This window comes from Biomphalaria glabrata, chromosome 2 (assembly GCF_947242115.1).
Source record: "Biomphalaria glabrata chromosome 2, xgBioGlab47.1, whole genome shotgun sequence".
Taxonomy (NCBI): domain Eukaryota; kingdom Metazoa; phylum Mollusca; class Gastropoda; family Planorbidae; genus Biomphalaria; species Biomphalaria glabrata.
In genome coordinates, this window is record NC_074712.1 from 64,509,741 (window position 1) to 64,528,919 (window position 19,179).

General features: G+C 31.7%; 2 protein-coding genes across 8 annotated transcripts in view; one reads left to right on the top strand and one right to left on the bottom strand.

Annotated features, from left to right (window-relative positions):
* Window positions 1-4,747, bottom strand: part of LOC106064306 (mitochondrial Rho GTPase 1-A-like) — a 19,094-nt gene extending 14,347 nt beyond the window's left edge. For 2 of the 4 annotated variants that reach the window (XM_056021984.1, XM_056021981.1), the window contains exons 1-9: window positions 4,469-4,619; window positions 2,125-2,389; window positions 1,945-2,003; window positions 1,646-1,727; window positions 920-1,017; window positions 696-806; window positions 444-494; window positions 168-269; window positions 43-84 (exon numbers count right to left, since the gene is read on the bottom strand). In XM_056021984.1, the coding sequence (XP_055877959.1) occupies window positions 43-84; window positions 168-269; window positions 444-494; window positions 696-806; window positions 920-1,017; window positions 1,646-1,727; window positions 1,945-2,003; window positions 2,125-2,170 (591 nt within the window). In that variant the 5' untranslated portion in view covers window positions 2,171-2,389; window positions 4,469-4,619. The other 2 variants (XM_056021982.1, XM_056021983.1) reach the window with 2 other exon arrangements.
* Window positions 4,746-17,834, top strand: LOC106064303 (U5 small nuclear ribonucleoprotein 40 kDa protein-like). 4 transcript variants are annotated; one of them, XM_056021988.1, is made up of 9 exons: window positions 4,746-4,988; window positions 8,652-8,746; window positions 8,948-9,090; window positions 9,193-9,373; window positions 11,320-11,426; window positions 12,463-12,609; window positions 13,841-13,921; window positions 15,619-15,825; window positions 16,326-17,834. In XM_056021988.1, exons 2-9 carry the CDS (start codon window positions 8,698-8,700, stop codon window positions 16,443-16,445), a joined length of 1,035 nt encoding a protein of 344 aa, XP_055877963.1. In that variant the 5' UTR covers window positions 4,746-4,988; window positions 8,652-8,697; the 3' UTR covers window positions 16,446-17,834. The 4 variants fall into 4 exon arrangements, with proteins under 4 accessions (XP_055877963.1, XP_055877964.1, XP_055877965.1 ...); XM_056021989.1 differs by having other exon boundaries at window positions 8,667-8,746; XM_056021990.1 differs by having other exon boundaries at window positions 4,749-4,900.
* The last annotated feature ends 1,345 nt before the right edge of the window (window positions 17,835-19,179 follow it).

Genomic DNA, 19,179 nt, shown 5'->3' on the forward strand with positions numbered 1-19,179 from the left:
GTTATAAATAGGAAAATGAACAAATTGATAAAAATGACTTACTCTAAATATTCTTGTCAAAGCTTTCTTTGCTTGTGGTGTTAGCTAAAAACAAACAAAAGATGCAAATTTAGTTGTATTTTAAGATCATAAACATTCATATTAAAAACAGGAGCAAATGTTCTTACCTCTTTTTCATCTGGGTTGTAAACTGGAGCCGTTGGATGAAGAACAGCTTTCTGAGCGTAGTAGAAAACTTCACTAATATTTTTAAGAGTCCTAGCAGAGCACTGAAGCAATAAATATATTTATATTAAGAGAGTGAGAGATAAGATTGGTGAGGCACTATTTTCTTGTACATGAAAACATCAATCAAAAGTTACTAAAAGAATTCAGTTTGTCTGCAGAAATTAGTAGATGATGAAACCTATAAGTGGACGTTATACAAGAAAATATAAATTTACCTCCACACAAGTTTCAACTTCTCCAAAGTCGTTCATTATTGGAAGAATACTCTGGAGATAGAAAAAGAATCAATTACTTTATCCAGTTAAGAAAGCATTGTTGGCTATAATATATAACATTTAATCAATTATTTTATCTAGGGAAAGTATATCATTGGGAACTATTGAAAACATGTTTTTTATGTAGGAAAATCCTTTTTTTTTTTTATTTAAATTGATTCTTTTCAGTAAAGAATAGTTTATATCACTAACCTCTAGTGTCTGTATATCTGTTAGATCAACTTTGTTTCCTACTAAAATCACTGGAGTTCTGTGATCATCTCCTAAAGTATATCTTAAGTAAGGCAGCCAGTAGCTAGTCAACTGTGAAATACATAGAATAAAATTTGAGACTACACGCTAGCACTTAGAAATATAGAGAGAAATGTTACTGGCACTGCCCAAGAAGTTCATCAATAAGACAACAACAATCTCACCCTTTGAATAGAATCTTCATCCACAACAGAATAAACTATACAGATCACACTGGCCTTACGCAGTTCTTCTTGAAGAACTATCTCCTCTTGATCTTGGGCTGTGAAAACATTGTTAGTTAAACATGCTATAGTTTTAATTTGCTTAGGGTAAAAGGCAATGTTTGTAAAAGCTCCCAATTAAGTCTGTTTATAAATACATATAATTCTTCACTTTGTAAACATTACAAGAAGGGGATAATAGAATTTCTATGAATCTGCACAAGTATTTATAAACTTTTATTCTGTGTAAAAAAAAAAAAAACTTTTTTAAAATTATAGCATTCAGGACTGTTATCATAAAAATGCTAATGCTTTGATCTACTAAGACCAAGAATAGAAAATACACAAAAAGAGAGTGAAAAAAAAAACTTAATGCATTTGTTTCAAAAAGATTTCAAGCTTAAAATAATAAAGATAGCTAATCATCACACCCCAAGGTTCAATAAGAAGCTATGTAAATCAAAGATAAGCCTAACATCACATGGTTAAAGTAACACTCAAATTGAGAATTGATTTTTAACTGATTTGGCAATACAGAATTTCAGCACACACAAAAATTCATTGTGTCTTTTTGGACTAAAGACAGTTCTTAACACAATGCAAGACCATTTCATGGTATACTAAATACTGAATATGTTGAAGTAAAAATATAGCAGTAAGAAGTAATACTAGCATAACATGTCATACCTGAATAGTCTACTATACATGTGGGGACATGTTCAGGTGTAACATCAGCTGGGATAGTAATTTCTTCAGCCCTTGCTGGGACCTAAACAAACATATTTTGTCACAGTAGAAATCATTCTCAAAGCAAACTTATCCCTAAAAAACTATTTAAAAAAAAAAAAATATGTATAGGTTAATTTTTCAACTCTAATGCAACAGAATGTTTTTAAAAGATTAATGTTATGTCTGACATAAACATTGTAACAAAGAAAATAGTCCCATTGAGTGTTCAAGGAAACGTTGTAGAGTGAGTTATTTACCTCTTCAGCAAACTCTTCACTAACTAAAGAAAGAATTAAAGATGTCTTGCCAACTTTTTCTGAAACATAAAGTAAACTTCAAATATAAGAACTAGCCTGAGGAAAATAAACAATAAAAGAATGAAACTTGCGTACAAGTTAACTATAATTAAAGTATAAAGCCGATAAAAAGAAACCAACCATCTCCAACAAGCAGGATCCGGACATCTCTTTTATAAGAACTCATTTTAAATGAGTTTTGATTTAATGTCACTGTAAATGTTCCGACATTCAGTATAACTGTCAAAATTTATTTCATATGATACTCTCTTCAAAAGATATCAAGTCAAGGTGGCCTACATTTCAAACCAACATTTCCACAGCTTTTCCTGAGTAAATAATGTCCGTTATGAAGACTTCACTCCATTCAATGTGCTGAGATTCAAAATACTTTTACATCTTTCAACTGTAAATTCAAATAAATAATTATTACTCTTATTAATCAAGTGATGCACAAGTGAAATTTCATTTTTAAAACTCATCATTATAATACTGATATTTAAATATCTTGAAAAAGCTATTGTCAATAATTTTAAAAAGTAAAGTAAAGTTCCCCTTTCAGACCTTTGATCTATAAGGCAGATGATGTAAAGGTCATCTGTTTCTGTGGCCTACGTTAATGAGGGTGTTATGTGGCCAGCATAACAACCAACTGCCTCTACTTTTCCATAACTAATGTCAGGTACATATTAGAGCTGGGTGGACTCAGAGGTGCCCTAAAGATCCCCAAATTAAAAATCCCAGTCTTCACCAGGATTCAAAACCGGGATCCCCAATTAGGAAGCCAAGTGCTTTATCACTCAGCCACAGCGCATCCATTGTTAATAATAACAGACATTTATATCTATAACAAACTAGAAGCCATACATGAATTCTGCTACCTGGTGACCTGTTCCTAGAAGAAGAGATTTAAAAAATGCTTAGTAACGGGAAGGTTGCGATAACCTTTGCTAGACTCAATACAATGACCAAAATGGGTATCTACAAGGTATGTGTTTTGAGCACGCTACTATAAGGCAGTGAGTCATGGACTACCAATGCAAATCAGGATCTTCAAATAAATTCATTTCACTTGTGCTGCCTCTGAAGGATCTTGAAAATTACATGGCAAAAGAGAGTGAGCAATCATGAGATACTTGCTAGAACAGGTCTTCCCAGCATCTTTACAATTCTCAGACAATGTCACCTGTGCTACTTTGGTCATGTCTGCTGGATGGAGGACAATTTTATCCCCAAAGTCATCCTTTATGGTCAACTTGTAACTGCCTCAAAAAAATTAGTTATCCCCACCTCAGATTAAGTGGATGTTATCCAACTGGACCTTAAAGCAATGGAGAGAGATGGTGAACAAGGAAGCTATGGACAGCAAAAAAGCATTGGCATCTGCCCTAGAAGAAAAGCATGCCAAATGAAAAATGGCTGGCTCTTCTACCACCAAAGTGAATGCCACTTTAACCAGTGATGCAACATCTCTTAAGATTAGGAAATAGAATAAATTAAATATGATATATATATAAACTAAAAAGTAAGTAAAAGTAAAGGTCCCCTTTCATCTCGTAGAACACTTTTTCATTCTAAACCTACATACTGTCTATCTTATTGATTCAGACATGCAAAAAAACAATTTTTACATTAGCTGCTATATCTGTATATATTAAATGTTTATACTTTTAAAGAAAATTAAATAATATTAGTATTTAATGTGTCAAACTTTTTGTTATGTAAATAAAATTAAATAAAATATTCTTATTATCATACTTTTACAATTATTATTTCTTGGATCAAGAGAATGAAATGACTAGGGGATGATATGACTGGGGATCAAGTGACCAGGGATGAACTGACCAAAGATGAAATGACCAGGGATGAAATGACAGTGAACCTTATCTTATGATAAAATAAAATGTATACTAAGACTCACTGATAAACACTTCAAATCAGTTAATAAACTTATAAAGTATATATATAATGAACTTCAGGCATAATAATAATAAACTTGATATAATTAATACTAATAATAGTACTAAGTACTAGGCTAGTTGAGTTGTCTACTCATTTTTTATTTATATTTATATTAAATTATTTTTGAGCAGCTGCAAGACACTTAGACTGTTCACTGTTAGTAGTGTTAGACTGACAGTAGTGACAGTCTAACACTAGAAATTAAAAAGTCTGTGTGACAAGTGTGTGTGAACTGTCTGTACTGTAACTGTGTGGATCTACTCTAGCTAGATCTTTAACTTTAATTTTTTTAATAATTTTTTAATATTATTTAATTATAATCTGTAAGTATAAATTATTAATAGTTATAAATCTAGCTAGATCAAGAAACTAGATCTAATACACATATCTAGATCTAGTCCAGATACAAATGATAAATGCCCTACTAAGACTACCACTAAGTTAGTGTAAGTAGTCTTCTATGCAAGACGAAAGGTTAAACTTTTTAATAATAACAATTTCACTTAAGAGTATTTCTACTGACCTAGTCCTACTACTGAATATCATATCATCTTAATATAGATATTTTTTTTAATAATTACTAAATTAGCCTCAGTAGATCTATTCTACAAAGACTGAATTAGTCTAGTAAATAATTTAGAACGATTAGATCGTCTATGCTATAGTGAGGGAAGCGCAACCTTTAATTAAAAGTTATGAAATCAAAACCTTTAGATCAGTCACAATTTTGCGAGATAGTGCGTTTCAACACAAAAATTCTGTCATATTTTGTTACTGACTTCCTTTTGATGGAGATGCGCTTGCGTAAAGAAAATTTAAAAAGTTGATCTACTTTAGACTGTGTACTACACTCTATTAAGAAAATCTAGATTTAATCCAGTGTTAAAACATGACTAATCGTGTTTGTTTATATGGATGAGTCTATGAATAGATCCAGATTTATAGAAGAACAACAGTAAAGCTAGATTCTAAATATCCTGCGCAGTTAAATCTAGATCTAGACTACTTATAAGACTTAGATCTAATCATCTATCATTCATTTAGTAAGAATCTATCTATTCTAAGAAAGATCATCATCCATAATCATTTCAAATTCAAATTTGACATAAGATAATTTATTAATTATAATAAATGATAATAATTAATAAAATAGTAAAATTAAAAATACAGTGCATACACGTACTACGTAGTCATCAACAGTCATGTATGTAGATCTAGTTGTAGAATGTAGTATAAGTATTTTAGAGGTCTAATTGTAATTGATGTAATTTTGATCATTGAATCTATTTGAAGTATTTGTAATTTGAAATAAATTTGTATCCATTACTCACTGCTACTACACTACTAGTACTACTACTAGATGATGGTCTAGTACTAACTAGTCACTTACTTTTCTTACTTAGTTACTAGTGTTGTTAGAATCTAATCCAAAATCTACAATAATCTACATTCTGATTCTAGACACATACTGACTGAGTAACTGAGTGATACTGACATACTTAGAAATAAATATTTAAAATTTCAAATAATATTACTTAGACTTAGATCTAGTGAAATCTAGTCAATCTAGAATCTAGATGTACAATCTACATTTAATTAGACCTAGAGTCTTATGATTTATAACTTATGGCTATGCTATGCCAATGCCAACTACTAGAGTCTATATAGAGTCTAGATTTATGCCTCTATACTTTACTAATCTATAATAAGAATTAAAGATCTATCTAGATTCTAGATTATTCTAGATCTTAATCTATAGTCATTTCCGTCTAACAAACACCCAATGTTTTCTGATATTAGTGAACACCCCACATTCTTTGTTAAAAAGAGTCTTTATTTTTATAGTTATGACAAAACTAGTCTATTATTTTTGTTATTACTTATTACTCCATTTCTTTATAGTTCAGACACATATTTAGTTTCGTTTACTCTGAAAAACAAGGGTTTTATATGGGTTCAAAGAACACTGGTAAGAAGATGCCATTTTTTTTCTTGTAGGACAGAAGGAGGGTAGGTCTTGGGTGAAGGAGATTTTTTTTATAAAATTTACATACCAGCTAAATAAGACTTATCTAAAATTCTTCTAAATAAGCCCTAAAACACATAATTGTCATAACCTTTGTGTAAATAGGGGGGTGTTCACTAATATTCGTTTATTTCTATCAATGACATTAACGAACTCTATTTTAATGAACATTGAACTATTATAGACTTATGAGGCAGCGCTAGATCTACATTTTTTTTACACTATTTTATTACTATTTTGCCACTCATCACTAATGCTCTATATTTGAAAAAAAAAAAACGTAGAGGGAGGGATAATTATTGATCGATCAGGTACCAAATTAGGCCAGTAACTGAGCAGAGTGAGCGGGCGAGACAAGCGGGGTCACGCAATTTTTTTATTTATTTAGGTCAACTAGACCTAGGAAGGCTACAGTACACAGTATAGGTAAAAATTGTGTCTAACCTTGTTGTGGCGATTGAGAGTGAAAAAAGTAACACTGACCTGTCTGTCTTTAGCTAATGTAAAAAGAAATTAATATAAAATAAGAAAATTAAAGATAATAAAAATTTTTAAATACAATAACTATTAGTTGTTCGTTAGCCCACCGAGAGTGTTCACTAAGTTACAAAGCGGAGAATGGTCTTCGTTAATGTTAGCTTTGGGACACATTGACCTGACCCTCTTCGACATCATATTTTATTGTAACTATGCGTAGCGTAACAAAACAACATATCTATTTTTATAGACAAATGGATGACGAGTTTATAGATGTTTGCAGTTTTTTTCCTAGGGCTAACCTTTATGGAACTGTAAAAATTCAAGCCTAAAAATAGCAGCTGCAGAGCTTTACGTGTTTGTTAGACGGAAATGACTATAATTATTATTATTTATTATTATCAAATACTTTACTACTAGACTTCACTATTAAATAATTATATCTACTACTAGACTAGTAGTACTGGTACTAGTTAATAATTATCTACTAATCTAGATAATTACGTTTTTGTGTGAGTACTCACTGATTTGTGTGAGCTAGTAAATGTATTCATAAAGTGCCATTCTTGATCAAATTAAGCCAGCTGGCAGTCATTTTTACATTTGAATTTTTATAGCTTCACTACATGGTCTAACTTGTGAAAAAACAGAAACAATTTCTATAATCCATAAATAAAGTATTTTTTTTTTAACACAATAAGTCATTGTCACCTTTCTGACACTCCACATCTTCATTTTCTGTTTGTAGCTTATGTCACACCAAGGTGGTTAGGCAGTTTAATTACTTCAAACTCTGTGCGCAGCAAAAAATGCCTCTGTTGTGAGAATAATTTAGAAACAATGATTGATGATCTCATACTCTTTCCCACTCAACATTTTAATTGCTACAGAGGCAATTTGTATTTGTAACACAACTCCACATGCTTAGCTTAGTGCATATATATTATATATAAACTAATGTCACACCTTTTTTGAGTACAGTACTTAGTTGATCAATAATTGTTTTCTGCTATTCTAGATCTTTTCCTCTTCAAATCACCACTTCAGAAAATGCTTAAATAGATCTAGAAATATTTGAATGATTTGTTCATGAAGAGTGCAGTAGTTCCCCCTGCATAGCCACATGAAATACTGCAGTCATTAATCTTTGAACTCTAAAAGCCTCATTAGTTTTTGGTCTTAATAATAATAAATTATTTGCAATAAGTTATGTGTTGCAGTTTTTCCATTGTGTGTAAGTAGAGTCTCTGTTTTGGACAAGAAAGCAACAAACATGTTGCTAATATAGCTTGTTTTTGGGTCACTAAATATAAATTGTATCTTTAAAAAGGTTTTAAATTGAACTGTAACTTGTCCCTCTATAATAAGGCATTATATGGCAGAGTGAAATAAATGGCAAGAACTTTGTTAAAGATTCTCTTTTAATGCAAACACAAAAAAATGCAAATTTGAATATTTTTAGTCCAGGGTCTAGCCAGATGTAAGAGGTTAATGTAAGGGGTGATGTCCTTCCTACCTATCTAATATCAATCTCAGCAATAGACTAGGTTGAGGTTGATATCAGTGTAATCTGTGACAATCATACTAATATGAATATGAAATTCAATTATTATAACCTATAAAATAATAATAATTTTATTTATAAAGCGGTGTTAACAAACAAAATGTAGGCTCAAGGCGTACATTACAAACACAAACATGACAGCTAAAATGACAATTAATCTAAAACAGTTTTAAACAGATAGGTCTTAATGTTCTTCTTAAAAGTGGTGTAGCATGTTGTCTGTCTGAGATCAATGGGGAGTGAGTTCCAAACTTTTGGTTCGTGCACTGAAAAAGCCTGCAGACCGTAGCTTTTGAGGGAGAAACGTGGCACCACTAAAAGCGTTGAATCCATTGAGCGCAGGGCTCTCTGAGGCACATATGGAGTAATTAGTTTGTTAAGGTACAGGGGCATCTCATTGTTATATATACACTGATTACAAAGTGTGGTGCCTTGTAATTGATTCTTGCTTTCGTGGGAAACCAATGGAGCGTGCGCAAGAGCATAGTAGCAGAATTGTAGTACATTTACGTTAAAGATAACAAATTTACTAAGAATTAGGCCGACAAGTGTCTACTGTCTGTAATTACCATTGCCTATTAAAATATTTCTCTACCTGGATACTTTGAGATATATATTTTAACTTTTTTTTTTTCTCAGATATTTTCATTGTAGTTAGTGTGTGCATTTTGTAAGAGGCAATTGAATGGCCAGGAGAGTACTTGAGGCTGAACTACTTGCTAGCCAAGGAATTAGTAAGTAATGTGTGTTATGTGTACATGTGTTTTATTATTGTATTCTCATCTTATAGGTTACAGGAGTTACTTAAAAAAAGAAGTTAATTGCGTCCTATGCATTTCATGTGTCAATCTAGTCATGCATTCAGAGAATTCTTAATGAAAACCCATGAATTCATTTTATTCCTAATTAACATGTCCATTTATTGTCATCTATAGATCAAGTGCCACTGGGACCAGGGAAATCTGTTGAAATAGTCAAAGAATTCAAACTGCACAAAACCTATAATGGTGTCTTTAGTCTACAATTTAACTATTCTGGGGAAATGTTGGCAGTGGCCTATGGGGCAGGTGGAATACAGGTTCGACCTAATGATATACATGTAAAAAAATTATTACTTAATCTTTGTCTGAGATTAAACAGTATTTAATGTATAATTATTTGTTTCTTTACCTTTGTGTAGATCTATGAAATGAGTTCTGGAAATATGATTCAAGAATTAAGATCTTGTCGACAAGGTGGCTATGCTGTGATGGTGGTGAGGTTTCATCCAAAGGACCCCAACATTTTGTATGCTGCTACTACAGAGGGTCATATTTATATTTTCAATATTACAACTGGAGAACTGCTGCAGACCATTGAAGGTTAGGGTTACACTACCTATATTTTAAAATGGTTATTTAACCCAATAGCTCCTATTTCCGGTTAGGAAAAACCTTTCCCAGGCCCTAAGCAAAGAGGGATAACCCTGAATTTTAAAAATCCTAAAGAATATTTATTTTGAAAAAATAATCAAATTTAAGATCTAATACATGTAAACAAACAAACAACTTAAAAAAATAGAACTGTATATCTAGTTTAAAAAATATATATACTTTAAATACCATTAGAATATAAAAAAGCGTTTAAAAAATACCCATTTTCCCATGTGGGGGCTTATACGCTGGGGCTATGGGCCTGTACGTTTGAAAAATTATTTAGGCTATAAAAATCACCCTGATTTGATTAAAAATAGAATCGGTAATCTCCAAAATGACTTGTAGTTATGCTTGCAACGAGACTATAAGAAATCTTCTTTTTAAAAAGTTTAAAGCAAGTATATTGAATAGGGTATTTTAGAAACGTTCTACAACGGTTTAGGACAAAAAACAGTAAAACATTTCCAACTGCAGAAGGAGCTGATGGGTTAATTAGCTCATTATATTTTAAACAAAAAGATAAAAGAAAATAATTAAGAACTTAGAACTAAAATCTTTTTTTAATCACATTAATATGTTACTTTCACTTTTCAAATTACTTTTTAATGTTCTGACATACCAGACTAGATGATGTATGGACTGTGAATGCTTAATAGATGATGTTGCTTTTAATGTGCACTAGGTGATGTGATAACTATGTATGTGTACTAGATAATATGATGACTATATATGGGCACTAGATGATGTGCATAGGTGATGGGATGACTATGTGTACTAGATGTTGTGATGACTATGTTTGTGTACTGATATGATATCTGATAACTAAGAATGTGCATAAAGTGATGTAGCTTTTAATGTATACTATTGATTTGGTGGCTATGAATGTGTGCCAGTTGATTTAGTTACCTGAATGTATGCTAAATCAGGCTGTTGAAAGAAATGGTTTTGTCCTTCCACTGTTAAGCACCTATAATGTTTTCTTAAAATCTAAAATGAATGCATTTTATTCAAATACAAGAGTAGTTTTTAGTTTAGTTTTAGTTTGGGATATTTGGCACATCCGCACAATTCAGGCCATGTCATGCTCATAATCCCTCAAGGGTTACTTCTCCTATCTAGGTCAAGTGTGTGTTAAAAGTTACACCACTGAGGTATTAAAAATAAGGTTCACTAACAGCTCAAATAGTAACAAATTTTAGTCATCTATAAAACAATCTGTTGTAAATATGTTTATATTTATAAGTACTTTGCCCGACCTTAACTCAAATTTTAGTAGTCAGCCCCACCTCCCAGATGAAAGCCAGTATTTGTTCAGGGTCGACATAATCTGTGTTTTGAGATTGTCTGTTCTAAAATATTTCCCTCTACTATCCTGGTATCTGGGGCAATCAAGGAAGATATGTTCAGCAGTGAGCTAAGAGTCACAGTACTCGTACAGTGGGGGCTCCCTTTAACACATAGGAGTGTGTGATGTAGATGTGGCAAATCCTATGTCTGGACCCAGTGTCAGACCCTTAGATGTGGACTGCCACCTGTCATACTCTCAGATGTGGACTGCCACCTGTCAGACCCTCAGATGTGGACTGCCACCTGCATACAAGTATACAAATAATAACCTGTTATTAAGGTTAAATAGACAACTTAATTTGTGAATTGCACACAATAAATGTGTCAGTTGTAAGTTTAAAAAACAACTCAATATTTGCTGAATAGCTGCATGCAAATTGCATCATGTTTAATATGCATGTATTAAATAGTTTAATGAAGTGATGGAAATTACATTGTAGAACAATAGTCAGAATATGTTCAGTATCTACCTTTTTTTTTGTGACACAAACAAAAACAAAATGAGTATCATACTTAATTTTACAAAATCGTTTTTCTTTGCTTAGAAGTAGGAAATGAAATCAATTCTTTAGACTTCAGTTTGGATGGCTACAACTTTGTGACTGGAGGAAAGGACTTGGCTATAAGAGTGTATGAGACAAAAACCAATAAGGTAAAATAGATGTGCAACAAAAAAAAAGTTGCATTTGAGTTTTAGCAGTTTCAATTTCAGCCTTATTTATGTTTAAAATATAACTGGTTTCTAGACAAGTACATCTGGATTGTAGCTAACTACATTTGGGATGTAGCACTAAATTTGAGATTTTGGCAACTATTTTACTTTCTTCTTTTTTTATATGTATAATTTACAGAGGTCTCTTCAAAAATTAAAATTATTATGTCCTGTGCATATTACTGTGTTATTCTAACTATTAAAAAAAAATTTCATACATTTTATGTTATGGGTAACAAGAAATCTGTTTTAGTTCATTATGTTTCTGGTATTGTGTTTTATTATTGATAACTTTCTTTTTAATAGTATATCCTCAAGTGCATCTAGATTTAACAAATTTACTATTAGTATTATTCTTAAGAAATGTTTAGTCAACAGTTATAAATGTGGATTTAGAACCATTTATAATTTATTTTTTTGCTCTTAAAATGTTAAGTAGGCAAAGCTGATGAACTTATCCTAGTGAACTACAATATTTCTTTGTTTATTATTACCTAAGCCTTTAAAATATTTTCTTTTTAGTTGTATTCAGCATGACCTGAATTTCCTAAAGCCATATTTGTGTAGAGGTAGAGAATTATGTGTATCTAAGAGATTTATAATATCACTGCATTTGATATGTTTTAGCAATTTATGTGATGCAAGGTTAAATTAATTTCCTGGATCAAAATTTTCTCCTTTAAAAAAATATTGACCTTAGCTCATTTATAGTGTTTAGAAACTAGACATGATTTAGAGAGACCTGAAAAAAAAAAAGTTAATTGTTAATAGCTTGTTGACTTCTTTACATTTTTACATTTATATCCATTATATTAAGAACTATGTCTTAGTATTCTGGTGCTGAGAATTTCTTTGATAGTGCATCTCTCATGCTATAATATGGTCAGTGTGCTCTGTTTTCTTAAACAGAAGAGCTTTGACAGAGTATCTATGTATTGCTTATGCAAAAGCTTCTATGAAAATAATATTGTTTCAGTTGGTGAAGGTGTTTGAAGGTCACAGCAACAGAAGCTTTGTTTTAGATAAAGATAAAGTTGGCAACAGAATGAGAGTCTTTTCTATCAAGTTTCATCCCAACAATCAATATATTTTTGTTACTGGTGGCTGGGACAATCATATTAAAGTAAGTTCTATTTTAAGATATTGGAAGAAAAATAGACAGTATTATTTTAATAAATCATAAATAATGGTATGTTTTCTGGAAGTGAGGGATCCAAAACAGATGATACATATTTAAGTATTGGTCCAAGAATAAATAGTATATTAGTTGTTGTTTTTTTTTGTTCTAAATAGATTTTTACAAGCTTTATTAATAAACTCTAGTGTCCTGTCTGCTTACACAAAATTTGACTTTTTAAAAAAATTTATCAAAAAGCACCCAACAGGCCTGTTAAGGACCAAGACTTTATTTGTTGGATACATTCACTGACATTACATGAAGGATCTGTCTCAACCATTTATCTAACCCCTAACCCTATACCCAGAAATGGAAAAAGCCTCAGTTGTCAACTCTGAGGCAAAATCAGGAGCTGGTGACCCTTAGGCAGTTTGTAGCTATACCCTGGCAGAACCTGCTATACCGCTGATCCCAAACTGTATAGTCACCTGCTGTTCCTTTTAGACACAACAACTGCGTGGAAAAAAGGGGGGGGGGGAACTGATGTTCTGGCAACATAGTTCTGACCATAGCTTTTCATCTCATCCATAGTCACTTCCCAACTGAAAGAGGCCATAAAAATAGTATGTAGTCCTAAACTGTTTTTTTTTTTTTTTAGTTTTATAATAAGGATTTTTTGTTTTATTTCTTAGGGTTTGTAGTTGCTTTTTTAGTTAGGACTTTTAATAAATGTACATTAACTTCAGTTCCTTTTAAGGTCTAAAAATGAGAATAAATATATTTCTTGAAAGAAACTGAATTATATTTTTTTAACCTTACTATTTTTAGAAAAATAATTATTGCATATTAGGAAAATTTTACTGAAATGTTACTAGCCCACAAACAGTTTAACTAGCTCCTAAAGGTTAGCAGTCAAAGTTTGTGTATTACATATCAATTTTTAATAAAAGATTTGAATAAGTTAAATTGTTTTTATTTATTTGAGACAGCTCTGATAAAAATGTGTGCTAGTCTTGAAGAACTGTTTGGCAAAACCATTTCCCATTCATTTTATTGACTAAACCTTTTTTTTAATTAAAGAACTAGTTTACCTTAGTCAAAAATTAGAAAAGAAACAGAACATTTAGACATAGATTTGTTTCAGCATTTTTTTTTTTTATTTTTTTTTTTCAGAAAATTTTTGCCAGTAACTTTTTATGTGCAAATTTGTTTGAATAATTGTAATTTGTGTTGATAGATTTGGGACATCCGAGACAATGATGGCGTGAAGAGAAATATTACAGGACCTCACATTTGTGGTGATGCTATAGACATTATGGTATGTTTGTATACATTGTGATATGTTTTGTTACTATACAGATTGGTGTGCTAACGCTAGGACATAAAGAGCGATACCTTCAGGTTTCTATATGACGTCTGTTCACAATCATGTTTCATGAGTAGGGGAATAAATAAACTACAATCATTTATATGTCATTATGAGGGTTTATAAGACACTAGTCCTCTGTGTTTATAAAGTGGTTAGTTTGTGATAATGGCACTAATGTGTTGTATAGAAAGGGTATAAGGAGGTTGTCAGGTTTAGGATTTTTTTGCGTTTGTAACTAGCTGTATACTATTAAGGTCCCGGGGTTCAACCTGACAAGAACATCACTCACACACAGTCGTACATACAGTAAACAACAAGGTGAATAGTTTAAATAACAACAAAAAAAATAAATGAATTTAATTGTATGAAACATATGTGTATGTACAATGAAGATGATAAATAGACAATATATATATTAGATATATATATATATATAATAGGTATATATAAAGATATTCAATAATTAATTTAAGCACCTTTGAACTGCTATTAACTTGTCACCCTGGCTTTATGGTCCACCAGACTCTGACCGACTGGCGTCACAACACTGCCAACCTCGGTAATAGTAAGGTTAGACCTCAGATAATCGCCAATTTGACAATGACAATGAAAAAACCTGTAATATGTATTTCTGAGATGGCAAGCGACGCCCACAACTCCAACACTGGCACCCCTAAACAGGGGTCCGAAAAATCCAACTGAATAATAAGTCTGAGAAACTGGTACAGACAAATAACGTTTTACGGGCCAACACACCGTCCGCTACAACCAAACTCAGAGGGTGAACTGCCTCATGACAAAGAATGACCGATAGATGTCACCGGACTTTATGACGTAGCAAAACAATTCAAAACAAAAAAAATACAAGACACTCTCGCCCCGTACACGTACTACCAGTAGAGGAAATAAAAAAAACAGAGTTAGGAGAAAGAAATAGACACTTGTCTATACTACGCGACAGAGGTTATCATGTAAGATAAAACTGTAAGATGGCAAGAAAAAAAAATGGAATTTATCAGATTAAACTGTAGATAGATAATTGTAAGACAGAACATAAAGAGTATCACACGTTAACTAGTAGGCATGGAATGGGTGACCAAACATGAATCTCATTTACTACAAAAGAAGCTCTAGTTATATTCTCAATGTGTAAAATAAAGAAAACAATTAGCTTGTTATACACATCCGGTGTCTCTAGTTTTAAACTAGTATAGATTGAATTAGCCAAAATATTATGATGGCAAAAAAACAAAAGGTTGGCGCCTCAAGGGCAGACCACAAATACAATGGCTTGATGATGTAGAGGCAGATCTATAACAGCCTTGAGTCAAGGCATGGAGACGAAAAGCAATGGATAGATCTAAATGAGATAGTTATTTAAGTTTTGTATTTCAACTTCTGGACAGACAGAGTTCACTAACATCTATCATTGCAGCTGAGAATATATTCAGTCAAGGAAGATACAAAATCCAAAGTACAAAATAACAAAAAGGTTTATCAATTTCACTCTAAGATAAACTTAATAAAAAAAGATTTATCAGCTACATTTTATTAGACATCATGCTAGCTGATTAGGCATTCTACATGAATTAAGGACTAAAATAGTTGTAAAAATCTTCAGCTGTTTTTCTTTTTTTATGTGCCAGGATAACAGTATATTAACTGGACAGTGGACAGCCCTACATGCTCTTCAAGAATTTAACTACACTACTGGGGCATTGACTAGAGAAATTAAATTTCCCAACACAGATGGAGCCTTTCTTTATGCTGCTCTCTATTGTAATAGTTCTTGCGTTTTTGCTGGTGGGAGTGGTACAAACAGAGCTGAAGTCATTGAGCTGGCTACAAACAGGGTTTGTATATTACATAAATCATTGTCATTTCCATAATGAAAACTGAGCTTAGTTAAATTCAAATAGGTCAACACATGGAGCTGTGTAGGATGTAACAATTGTCTGGTCGTGCGGTTTGCTCGCTGGACTGTCGTTCGGATTTGTCGAGGGTTCAAACCCTGCCCGCTCCCATCCCCCGTCGTCCTGCGGGAGGTTTGGACTAGGAAGTAAACTCTGAAGGAACATCCGAATTATGTAAAACATTTTACAAACATTTTAAAAGAATATCTAAAATGTATACGATGAGGTGCTTTTTTTTTTCAGCAAATTTGTTACTGGGTTTTTTTTTTCTGATAATATTAACATAGCCAATATGGTGCCAAAACCATAATAATAAAAAAAATTGTGTAGCTCCATTTTTTTTTCTTCTTTAATTCTATATTTTTTTAAGTTCCCAACACAAAAACTTTGTCCCTGTCTTAATAGTAAAAATAAATATGAGGTAATTTTTTTTTTCACAGCACATTGGTGGTTACCTTATGCCTGGACCAGTGCAAGCCCTTGACTCCACTAACCAGGGAAGACTTTTAGCTGTTGGTGGTGCTGCTCCTTTGTTTGCTCTGCTCAGTATCAAAGATTAATTCTGTGTCACAAGCAATTAACTTGTAACCTACACTGAAATATTGACACCTACAGTGTTTGGTGTCAGTTATGAAATTCGTTTCCGTGTTGACCTACACACATTTTTTTAACTATAATTTGATGAATTATATTTCTCTAATGCTTTTGAATACAATGCCTAATTTCCATTTTTTTTTCGGTCAAATATTTTTCGACCTGGTGTCCAAATAAATACACATTAGTGTAACTCATTATATCACGTCAGATTTTACTATTTCTTAAGTTAATTTCCATCCTTTCAACATCATTGTTTAATTTGCAATGATCCAGCAATTCAAAATTTAGTAAATACTTTCTGTTCTGCCATTAAATGTTGATACCTTTAAAGATCTGTGCCTGCCGAAAATGCATTTGCTGTGATAAAATACAGAATTCCGTCCACAAACATGTTGGCCTTATTGCCAGAAAATTATTTTTTTTTTATTCATTTTATTATTATTATTGAAAAGATTCAACCTTTGTGTAGTGTATATGTACATGTGTATGAAAGTAAGGTAGACCAACAGACAGATTAGTGATTTGTGAGGGTAGTGCTAATAAATACAACATTAGAAATGCTTCTTTTAAAGACGGAACATTATATACGTCAAATAGATGTGAGGGTAGTGCTAATAAATACAGCATTAGAAATGGTTCTTTAAAAGACAAATATTATATACGCCATCTCTATTTACCCGTACCGTATTTAATTTTTTTTTAATTGCATTCCTAAAATTATAGTACATTTACCTAATAGATTTTAAGTTTGCTTTTTTTTTTCAGGTTTCATAAAGAAACTCTTTATGTTCTGGTTTCATTGACACCTTTATTTAAACCAAAACAACACTTGTACTTATTTTTAAAACAAAACCATGTGGTTACTTTGGTCTAGTAACATTCCTTGCACTATACGCTAGGACAAATTTGTACAAATGCTCCTTCTTCCCTAGTACTATTAGGGCATGGAATGGGCTGCCTCAGTCAGCCAGGAAAACCAATTACTTGGCAGACTTGATTTTATAAGATACAACCTGCCAGAAACCTTCAGTTTCTACTATAGTTTAGCCTGCTTTATGGGCTCACTTGTGAGCTTTTTTACTTCAAATTATTTTTTTATATTTCTAGTCACTATTGTCACAAATGAATCCTAACGAAAAATCCTTGAATCATACAAGAACAAATATTCAAACTGGAAAATCCTTTTTTACCCTCTCAAAAAAAATCTTTTGCGACCAGCATATTGAGAACCACTGAATACATTGATTTTTTTTTTTTTTCTTTTTGTTATTTAACTCAAATGATGACAATTCAAAAAAATGTGACATTGACATTCCTGTATCTGTTTCACAAATAAACCAAGTAGTAAATTGTTTTGTGTTACTGTTCAAATGTTGAGTCTAAATAGAAGAATTCTTTTCTCTTGGTTATTTTACTTTGTTTATTAAGATGACTCCGCCATTTTAAATGAACAAGCTCTGGGGTTGTATTTTCATGATTCCATATATATATATATATATATATATATATATATATAATTATTTTATACCATTGGTATTATTATTATTAGATACAATACCATGTCTTTACAGTTTGAAATAAACTAATTGTGACAAGGTTTATTATTAGAAAAATTAAACATGATGTCAAATACAAGTAATCCTTTTTTTTTTCTCTGCTGTGTATATTACAGATTTTTTAAAAATTAAATTTATTTTTTTAATTCTTATCAAGATTTTCAAGGGCAAAAAAAATAATATTTAAAAGCCTTTGACTTCCTATACGAACATAATCTTTTCCTCATTTCCAAAAAAAAATAAAACAGAGGAATTTCTTCTTAATTTCATATGTAAAAAACTAGACCAATGTATGTAGCTATCTAAACTTAATTTTCTACCCCCATAGCAACATGGCTTCAGGAAATACAGATCTTGAGAATCAAGAAATAGATTTAGATGATGAATTATGATCATATAATTTTGATTCAGACATCCATGGTGATGCACCTTTCCCTCAAAACCTAACTCGACTTTATCAGTTCAGGGACCCAATCTAAATTAGAGGCATATTGCTTTAAATTAGGCGATCATGTGTTAATATTGAAATGTTTTATAAGTGTCTTATAATTTACAGATATTCCTTCAAAGCAGAAGTTATACGTTAACATTGAAATGTTTTATAAGTATCTATCTTATAAATTGCAGACATTCCTTCAAAAGAGATAATTACATCCAAAGCGTATCCATGTGTTAATGTAGTGAATGTTAATTAACTAATTTACCTTTTTTTTTTCTAAATAGGCCTACTTATATCACACTTATTCAGGCTATAGCACATTCACATAACATGTCTGAGTTTCTTGACCTTTTTGATCAGGGTATATAGTTTCTGATCATTGACCTTGACCTTGAGTTTCTTGACCTTTTGGATCAGGGTATATAGTTTCTGCTCATTTTCATCCAATAAATATGACAACTTTCTGGTGTATTTAGAATGGACCTCATTCACCAATCGTAAACAAACAACATTTAGTCACGTGATCTTATTGACAAAACAACGGGAAAAAAACTGTCACGTGACAACCATCATGAATTAAACACGAGATTGTAAATTATATAGAAGAGAGAGAGCACCACGTGGCTAAATGTTGTTTGTTTACGATTGGTGAATGAGATCCATTCGATTTGGTAGGTCGCTATCATCTTCTGTGTGTAGTTT